The sequence below is a fragment of the Lactuca virosa genome, chromosome 5 (genome assembly GCF_052849685.1).
Source record: "Lactuca virosa cultivar CGN04683 chromosome 5, Lactuca_virosa_CGN04683_v6, whole genome shotgun sequence".
Classification (NCBI taxonomy): domain Eukaryota; kingdom Viridiplantae; phylum Streptophyta; class Magnoliopsida; order Asterales; family Asteraceae; genus Lactuca; species Lactuca virosa.
The window spans coordinates 406,843,827-406,854,168 of record NC_136430.1 but is presented as its reverse complement, the minus strand read 5'-3'; the positions used below and the strand labels follow the sequence as shown (position 1 = coordinate 406,854,168).

Genomic DNA, 10,342 nt, shown 5'->3' with positions numbered 1-10,342 from the left:
ACTCAGCTCACTATTCCTTTAAGCTTTATGTCTTTTCTTCGATCCTACAAAACATCAAAATGTAATCATATCACATCATGTATTAAGAATATACAAATAGGAACTTAATAGAGTTAGTTAGTGGATTTTACCTGAAGTAGAGTCATACTTCTTGACTCTCCTATCTCTTAGATCTCTCAGGTAGTTAGGGCAGCTTCGTGACCAATGCCCCTTCATTTGGCAATAGAAACACACAGACTCTTTGGGAATGACACAAGGAACTATCTCAGACTTAGCCTTTCTCTTGTGTAGAGAAAACTTTTCTGGACTTCCAATGTTGCCATTGTCCATAGAAGGTTGCGACATTGATTTACCAGACAAATTTGCTTGACCAGTCCACCAAATCATTTCTGATTCAGCAACAGTAAGCAAATAAGTCAAATCAATAAGGGTCATGTCGTGGTCCATCATATAGTACTCTCTAATGAACTCACTATATGAGTCAAGAAGTGATTGAAGAACCAAGTCAACAGCCAGCTTCCTAGAGACTTTGACACCCAAAATTCTCAATCTGTCAATATGCAACTTCATATCAAAGACATGAGCACATATTGACTTTCCATCTTTGTGTTTGTTTGCCAATAGGGCTTGAGTGATCTTGAACTTTTCAAGTCTTCGAACACATGGGTCAGAGAGAATTATTGGAGGAGGTGGAGGAAGTGAAGAATGATTTCTATTTCCACAATCCAATCGTGGAACATCATCTTCACGCGGAAAGCTTTTTCCAAAGGATTTGGGAAGACCATAGTTGTTAGATTTTGACATCTACAAAACGGGAGAAATTCAATTTAGTTGATTCAATCCTTAATATAACACCCAAATAAAATATTAAGGCTAGGATCCAACACAATATTCTACAATTTGGAAGAGGGGTGTCGTAATCCAAATTGCAGAACATTTGAAGGTAGGTAAATGACGATTTACCAATTTCCACCATGAAAAACAAAAATTTAAAATTAGGTTTTAAATTAATTGAAACTCCTAGATCTTTTGAGATTCATTGAAATTTTCAATGACATGTTTAATCTCGATTATGCCCTTCAAGTTTGTGACTGGGATGCCGAGGATCACAAACAAGGTGTGGATAACCATGCAAATTAGCTTGGTACTCTCGAAGATGTCTATCACCTAATCAATGTGTCGGTTAACCACACACGCTCCATTGATCTATGATAATCTACGAGCTACCCATTGCCATCCTTTATTGGTCCCATATTAGTGTGCCGGTTAACCACACACGCTCCACTAACGACCAACAAGGTGCAATGTGCAATTTCATGGATTAGCACCAACTCCACATTTTTTCCTAAAGTAACTAAGATTTGAGAATTTGTAAAAGTGTTTAGTTACTTTGTATTTCATTATACTTATAATGGAAGGTTGTGTCCTATCATACCCGTTCGGCTAACGACCATCCACTAGTCAAGGGTGCGGTGGGTAAGAGTGGATACCCAATGGCGGTCATTTTACAGGCCGCTTCCTTAAACACCTATTATAGACCAGCTTCGTGAATGAGGCCTGCTAACGGTAAGACTGATATTTACTCATATATATAATATTAAACTTTTAATTTTATATAGTATAAGAGTGTATTTTATACTTTTAAAATACTAGGTGGTTCAATTTAATAAATTAAACTTTTAATTTGATTAATCTTAAACCATATAATTATGGATTTATTAATTATCTCTTTTAATTAAACTTTTAATTAAATTAATAAAACCATAAGGGTGTAATATGAACTTTTCAAAATACTAGGGTTCTAGAATTTAATATTTCAAAATTAATACATTTCAATTGAATTTTAAATTCCAAAACTTGAGGACAAATTTTGAAACCTTTCAAAATATTAGGGTTTAACTATTTAAATTTCAAAAACAAAACTTTTAAGTTCAAATTTAAACTATAAAACATAAAGGGTGTAAATTGAAACTTTTCAAACTTACTAGGTCAAATATTTGACTAATAATAATCCTATATTATCCATATTTAACCAAATCGATCAATTTTGATAAGGATAACCATTCCAAACTTAAAAAATCGAATTTTGGCAAGAAAAACGAGTTTTGGAAGTAATCCTCAACAAAATCTGGCCAGAAAATCGAAAATCCCGGCTCCAGACCCCTGGACTCGTCGAGTCCACTATGGAACTCGTCGAGTAGGACCTACTCGTCAAGTCCATACATGGACTCGGCGAGTCAGCCAGTCAGAAGCAAAAAATTTCGATTTTCTTGATCTTTGGTGGTTCATTTTTGCATCTATTTACTAGAAAACGACCTAGTCTCTGATACCACTATTGGTTATGAGCATTACATCATTCCTATGGTGTACATGTAACCCTAATTGCTTTGATCTAGGTTTTCTACTATGAACACAACAACATTGAATACCAAAGCATAAACCCTAGATCTAACATGCTATTATCGAAATTGACATAAGATTAGGGTTAGAAACATTACCTTGATTTTTATGTAGCAATAACAATCACAATCCTTATTGATCTTGACTTCTGAAAGCCTAGTGCCTCAAATGTTGCACCTTTAATGGAGTCACAAACACCACTAGCAACAAGACGACTTAGGAGAAGGAGGAGGAGGCACAAAATCGTCCAGGGTTCCCTCTAGGGTTTCCAGTGGCGATTTTAGGATGCCTGTGGTATCCTTATATAACTGAGGAATTAGGGTTTCACTCAAAGGCCTTATCTGGTTGCTTAGGCTCTAAGCAGCCCACAAGATCCTTCCGAAATATCCCTTTGGACGAAATCTTATGGGCTATCCATAAGGATTTCACCCAACCCCTTTCCAAGGGTTCCTCAGCCCACAATGTAATTATCTTATAATTACAATATTAGTCCCCCAAGTTTAATTAATATCTTTTGACCACAAAATTAATTATAAACTAATTCTTGATCAATATTAATTAAACAATATGATTTCTCTTTTAATATATTATTCATATAATATATTAATAAATCGTAATTAATCATCTTTCTCCTTGATTCATCCTATCAGTTGCTACGGTGAAGGCAACCCAAAAGGACCATGCTCATAATCGGGTCAAGTACATACCAAAATAGTTATGGGCTTAAACACATAATCCAACAAAAGTTACTTATTCATTGCCTTATTGGGCCTAGCCCATAAAGGCCCAAATGCTACTAGCCACGAAGCCCAGAAGATAATCTATGTCCAAAATGGACCCAATCCCCAAGTCCCACCACAAAAAAGTTTATGGCCCAACAAGGGCTCAAAGTCCCTAAATCCCACATATGACCTGAAACAAGCCCAAAACTCACTCTGATGAGTACGCTCAACATACCAATCAGTACGCCCGGCGTACTCACAACCCCTGCATCATCAGGACTTCAGAACGTACCCCAAGGTACACCCGACATATGCTGCAGCTAGCCAAAACCTCAATCCAAGGTCTTAATCAGTTAAGACCCAACGTCTAATTTTAGATCTCGGCTTATTAAAGTGCATTAAGCCATAAAGTTGCCAACTTTATACTTTTGCATGTCTTAATGGGGGCAAATCTTGGATTTAACCATATTATCTTCATGAAAACACCTTTAATCCTTGCATGATTGAACTTAATCCATCAAGAATCCATTCTTATGCTCAATGGATGTTAGAAACACTGGGATCTAACATTATAACCTTCTGGAGTAGCTCATACTCTCAAGAATACCTTAAAGGACCATTTTATGAAGAAATAAGCCCTAAACTAACAACTAGCACATGAAGTCATCAAGGTATACATTTTTTACCTTTAATGAGCTAGAAATGATGAGAAACCTTTGGATCTACAAGCTCTTTCTGATCCAATGCTTCCTCACAACTCTTCTTCTTCTTCTCTAAGCACCACACACACACAAGCTCAAACTTTAGGGAAAAGGGATTAGGGTTTCGAGATATGACTCAAGGGGCAAATGAGGCTGATAAGGTGATGAACTTGAAGAACTTAATGAACTTAAATAGGGTGCAAACCCTAAAAATTAGGGTTTGCCTATGGCTTGAGTATGCCCTGCGTACGCATGGGTACGCCCAACGTACGTAGGGTCACCTCGATACACGCATGTAAAGGAGTACGCCGTGCGTACCTAGTGTACACCCAACATACTCATGGTCTAGTCCTTGATTAATTGAAATAATGGTTAAAGTTTATACCTGGCGACTCGGACGTTCCAAATATTCGGGGTTTTTTTTTTCTAGAAATCTTCGATTCAATAGTGAAATTATGAAATCTTCATTTTTGCTTATTTTTTTGGTGTTGGTTTGATTCTGCTGATTTGTGTATATGGTTGTTGTGATTTGCTTATGACTTATAGTTAGAGTTTGTTTTGGGAAGTTACACAAAGTATCATATGTATAAAACATTAAAACTATCATATTGTATAAAAATTAGAACTTATGAATTTATGGTTATATGTACTATGTTATGTACATTTGATAATATATATATTTTATAGTAAAATTAGAATTTAATATTTTGCTGTATGTTATGACTGATTCGTGTATATGGTTTTACTTTGTTGCTGTATGATTGGACTGAAAAACAAAATAAACTATTTGATTGTAAGACTTATAATTGGTGTTTTTTGAAGTATTTAACTTCTTGCTTTATTATTGGAAAATGGGTTAAAACCCAAATCTATGCCATGGGTTTAAACCCAGAACCCGTAAGTTTATGGGTTAAACCCAAAAAACGCCAAAACTGACTTCAGAACCCGAGAAATCGAACCTACCAGACCGAACCTATTAGGTTCTGAAAACCAGAAACCAACCATTTACGGGTTGGGTTCGGTTTGGGTCCAAAACTGACCCATGCATAACCCTATAAACCTCAACCGCAACGAAAACCGATGATGAAGTTTTATGTTTTTCAAAAACCTCAAATTTACGGTGCAGTGCGGTTATTAATTTTCAAAAACCATAAAAAACCGCAACGTACCGTATATATTATAATATTATTTACATTTTTTTTATTAATTATTAGTATATTAAATATTAAAAAATAAAATAAAAAAGAACATAGACGAGTCTTTGAGCGGGACTTCTCAAAGAATTTTGTTCGATCGTCTTTGCCCTAGCCTAGTCTCACCCAGTCACGCTCAATCGCTTATATAAGCGGTTCGATATTTCGCTGCATTACTCTCGAGTCTTCACTCGTCTCAGCAGCCAGCAGCAAACCCTCGCTCCTTCGCCTCTACTCTTTCGCCACAAACTTCAGTACTTCACAATCTGTTTATCGAAGTCAAATTTCGATTCGATAACATATAAATATACAATAGCAGGTATTTTTCTACTCAATCTGTTGTCGTTCGCTCATTTGGTAATCACATGTATGCGTTAAACGAACGCTGTTTTCTGAATTGGTTTCGAAGGTAGCTTTGCGCTTTGGTGTCTGTAGTTTCTGTAAACATGTTTTATTTATTTTTAGTTTGCGCCGACAGCATGCACCGATGTTGTTTGTTTTCACATTTATGCCTCTGTTTGTTAGGTTTTGGTTGGAATCGTTTGTATACTTCCTTATCTACAATCGAGATTCTATGGAGTGTGTGGAAATTATTTGTTAGTATTAGATTTGGATTTTCTGTTTGTTGTTGTAGCTTTTGCGTATTTCTAAAGCTCGTAATTGGAGACTTTGTTCATGCCTAACCTTAATTGCGGAATTGAAGCTTACTTGACAGTGTTTTTGCTGTTGAAAATTGGATAATGGTTGCGTGAAATTGGAGTTAGATTAGGGCTCTAAGAAATATTGATACATAGGATGTTGCAATGCATGAAAATGTATGCCATGGTTTTAGAGGCGTTTGGACTATTGATGTTGCCTTTTGATAGTGATTGTTGCAGAGTTGAAGAATCAAATTGAATAATCACTTAATAATGTTAAATATAGGCACATACTGACATACATATATCCGTATCTGATTATTTTTACCCAAAATAATTGCTTTCTTCCAAACTATCAAAATTTCAGAACACCCCTTACCCTTCTACGTTTGTTTCATAAGATCAAACAAGTTGTAAACATGTAATGCGTAGGTGATTAGTATTTTGCTTATTTATTTTACATACACTTAAACTATGCATATGAATCTTTGAAAAGAGTAACTCCTCTTAATGCTGTTTTCTATTGTGATTCATTATATGTTAAGCAGTATGCATACCTGCTCTGGAGCCATCATGGGTTCCCTTCAACAGCCTGTATGGATTAAGGAATCAACATTCCTCCCAAAAAGACTTGGTTTCACTAAGTTTCCACATCATCTGAATCTTGGATCACTCAAGCCATGTAAATCATCTAAAATTGAAGGTAGCTTGGTTACTGGAAAGGCATCCACTACTTGTGTCCCAATCACAGTTCTTGAAGGAGGTAATTAGTCATAAATCGTTGCACCTTTTTAGTTGTTGATAGACATGTTATGATGATAAGACAGACACCTAAAGAAGAGATCTATAGTGATTTATTTAAGAGTCCAAATAAATTAATAACTCTATAATAGATTATAAGTCAGAATATATAAAAGTAAATATTTCAAGTAGTTGAGGATATGGAAGGAAGCTCTTTTACAAAATTGGTAGAAGTGGTTGCAAGAAATATCTAGATCAGCAGACATTGAGTAAGTTACATTTTTGTCCCCCGACTTTTGCAATTTTTGTCTAACTTGGAACAGTGACCAAAACATTACAAAAACCTCAAATAAGAACCAAAATTACAAGAGGTATTTTTCATTTTTTTGTGACCAAATTGCAAAGATAAGCTAAACCCAGGGACCAAAAAGTAATTTATTAGTAAATTAAATTTTTGGTCCCTGAGTTTAGCTGTAGTATTCTAACCATTTTTGTCCTCAGTTGAGTTATTCTACTGGTGTGAAGAAGGGAGGTGGAGTGGCCTAATCTAACAAAATAATTGTTAAATAACAAGTATTTATAAAAAAACCTGAAAAAATCTCAAATACAGACTAAAATTGCAAGAGATATTTTGTAACTGGCTCAATCTTGAACGATTTTAATGTTGATGGAATATATCTGTTTATAATAATAATGTTGTTGAGTTGTATAGGTGATGGAAATGGGTTTGTTGACCATGAACTGAGTAATGTTGACCCTGAAGTTAGTGCAATAATATACAATGAAAAGCAACGTCAGTTTAGAAGCTTGGAGCTTATTGCATCAGAAAACTTCACATCCAGAGCTGTTATGGAAGCAGTTGGCTCTTGCCTTACAAACAAATATTCTGAAGGACTTCCTGGAAAAAGGTCAATATATAAATAGCTTATTATTATTATTTTTTTTTCTAATAATGTTTAATTGATTATAATATACATTAATTTGCAGATACTATGGTGGAAACGAGCACATTGATGAACTAGAAACTCTTTGCCAAACGCGGGCATTAGCAGCATTTCATTTAGATGAAGAAAAATGGGGTGTAAATGTTCAACCATTATCTGGTTCCCCTGCTAATTTTGAGGTCTATACAGCCATTCTGAAGCCTCATGACCGTATAATGGTGCGTATTTTTATTTTTATTTTTAATATTATATTCAGATGGATATTGGTTTTTATTAAATTTTTTAAACTCAGGGGTTGGACTTGCCTCATGGAGGACACTTGTCTCATGGATTTATGACACCAAAAAGACGGGTTTCAGGAACATCCATATATTTTGAATCTATGCCTTATCGTCTTGATGAATCTACAGGTGTTATATATCTTTCTTTTCCAACAAAATATAATATTTTTATATTAATGTAATGTTTACTCTTTTTATTTTCCATATGATAGGCCTGGTTGATTATGAGATGCTTGAGAAAACTGCTACCTTATTTAGACCAAAACTTATAATTGCTGGTGCTAGTGCTTATCCCCGAGATTTTGACTATCCTCGTATGAGAAAGGTATACCTTTTTTGAATGTTGTTGACCAAAATATTGAGTATTGACTTTTTTTTTTCTTTCTTATATAATAATGACATGTATGATTGTTGGACTTGAAAAGATTGCAGATGGTGTTGGTGCTTTTCTGATGATGGATATGGCTCATATTAGTGGACTTGTTGCTGCTTCTGTGGTTGGGAATCCTTTTGATTATTGTGATATTGTCACTACCACAACACACAAGGTAGGTAATATTGCATTGCTTCTGACTGAGTTGATAAAAAAATTCCTAGGTTTACTTTTTAGTCATAAAATGGTATATAATTACAGGATTAACTATTTCTTCTTATTGTTGAACTGAACAATAATGTAGCAGACTACTATTGTCCTAGGGTAGTGTTTAGTAATGATAGAATCAGGGAGGGAAGGAATGGAGTGGTTCATCCCATACTTGATTAAAACCTGTTTCTTTTGTTTGGTGGAATGGACCATTTCATAATAGTTGAGTTGATAAAATGGTCAAAGTATGTTGTGCTTTTCTGTGTTTTGCTCTTACACATCATATAAAAGTTGCTTATTCCATTCCATTCCATTCTATTATTACCTTACTTATTCCATTCTATTCCATCATGTTTCCAGTCTCTGAGAGGGCCTAGAGGCGGCATGATATTCTTCAAGAAAGATCCTGTTTTAGGCATCGAATTAGAGTCCGCCATCAATAATGCTGTTTTCCCAGGTTTGCAGGTTAGTTAGTTCGACTAATTTCAATCTGTTTCCTTTTTTTTTTTTTTTTTTTTTTAAATAATTAAAAGAAAACTTGATATCATAACAGGGTGGTCCACATAACCATACAATAGGAGGACTTGCAGTTTGCCTGAAGCATGCTCAGTCTCCAGAGTTCAAGGCCTACCAGAACCAGGTCTTTTTCTTTACATTTTATCATTTAATCTTTTCAATAACATAACATAACATAACATAACATGACATGTGTTGGTTGCAGGTGGTTTCTAATTGTCGAGCTCTTGCTAAAAGATTGATGGAGTTGGGCTACACATTGGTTTCTGGTGGAAGTGATAACCACTTGGTTCTTGTGGATCTCAGGCCATTAGTAAGTTAGTTTTTTCTTTCAAAATAATAATAAATGAGCCTAAAATTGTAAAAACTTGGATTAATTCTATTCCTCATAAGTACCATTGAAAATGTAAGATTTTGCTTATTATAGCATCCTACTTTAATTTTACTGTGAAATTTTTATCCAATTTCTCTAAAAAAATCCAAATTACAATCTTGCAATTGGACAGAATTTTTAATAAGGAAAAAAACAAACAGAAAGTACAATAATGTAATAGAAAGAACAGAAAGTAGGATAAAAATAAATAGCTATTTCTTGTATTTAACCCTAACCCTAACCCAAATTGAATAAATGCAGGGTCTTGATGGTGCTAGGGTAGAGAAAATTCTAGACATGGCTTCCATCACCTTGAACAAGAACTCCGTACCCGGTATCTTTTTTTTTTTTTTCGTATTTCCCCCTCCAAATTTGATCTTATTTACAAAACAACCCCTGAGGCGTAAAAGAAAAAGAAATGGTCAAGTTTTGATTTAAATGTTAAACGTTGTAGGTGACAAAAGCGCACTAGTGCCAGGTGGCATACGGATCGGGTCGCCAGCTATGACGACACGGGGGTTCACAGAAAAGGAATTTGTTTATATTGCTGAGTTTATTCACGAAGGGGTGCAACTCACACGCGAGATTAAACAGGCTGTGACTAGTGGATCAAAGGTACAAGATTTTATCAAGTATGTTGCTTCTTCGGATTTTGGTTTCACGGCTCAAGTTTCGGATCTAAGAAAGAGAGTTGAGGCACTGACAACTCAATTCCCGATCCCCGGTTTGTAAAAATTGTCTTGTTTTAGGAAAAATGTCATAAATTGGGTGAAGTTGGATGTGTTGGTTTTTTAAGAATGTTGACATGTTTTTGATCAAAAGATTTTGTAACTTGAAAAGATCATGTAAGTTGTTACTTGTGGAGGGAGGGAGGCTCATGTTGTGGGTAAGTAGACCTGGTAAACGTTTCTTGTCATGAGGTTGAAAACGTTTGACACCAACCTTACAGGTTTAATTTTGTGTCGTGTCAACCTGGTTATTTAAACATATTGAAATCTTTTACCAAAACCTGTTTATTTTGGGTTATCATGTCATTGTTAGTTTTTGTCTAACTCGAGTTCTAAGAGATCTTGTTTGGAGGACTTGTTACTGGGGGTTTGAATAGAGTCTAGGCCGAATTTGGCTAGCCAAGAACCAAAATTGGGCTGATGGTCTGGCCGGGTCGGTCTTATTTCTGCAGGGTTAAGAGTTTGTAAATTAATAGTGTAAGGTATATTATTAATTTATAATTTATAATATCTTTTAATAAT

General features: G+C 35.0%; 1 protein-coding gene across 1 annotated transcript; it reads left to right on the top strand.

Moving 5' to 3' along the window:
• Positions 1-5,125: 5,125 nt before the first annotated feature.
• On the top strand, positions 5,126-10,100 carry LOC145111525 (serine hydroxymethyltransferase 3, chloroplastic-like). Its single transcript, XM_079047791.1, has 12 exons — positions 5,126-5,335; positions 6,203-6,417; positions 7,108-7,303; positions 7,383-7,557; positions 7,632-7,749; positions 7,833-7,945; positions 8,046-8,168; positions 8,564-8,668; positions 8,757-8,843; positions 8,925-9,032; positions 9,354-9,426; positions 9,547-10,100. Exons 2-12 carry the CDS (start codon positions 6,204-6,206, stop codon positions 9,822-9,824), a joined length of 1,590 nt encoding a protein of 529 aa, XP_078903917.1. The 5' UTR covers positions 5,126-5,335; position 6,203; the 3' UTR covers positions 9,825-10,100.
• Positions 10,101-10,342: the final 242 nt, after the last annotated feature.

Bases quoted from the DNA above. Each gene is read 5' to 3' on its own strand.
- LOC145111525 (XM_079047791.1), top strand. From the start codon at position 6,204: ATGCATACCTGCTCTGGAGCCATCATGGGTTCCCTTCAACAGCCTGTA. The intron at 7,304-7,382 runs GTCAATATATAA...ATTAATTTGCAG, and splicing joins GAAGGACTTCCTGGAAAAAG to ATACTATGGTGGAAACGAGC. The intron at 8,169-8,563 runs GTAGGTAATATT...TCATGTTTCCAG, and splicing joins TCACTACCACAACACACAAG to TCTCTGAGAGGGCCTAGAGG.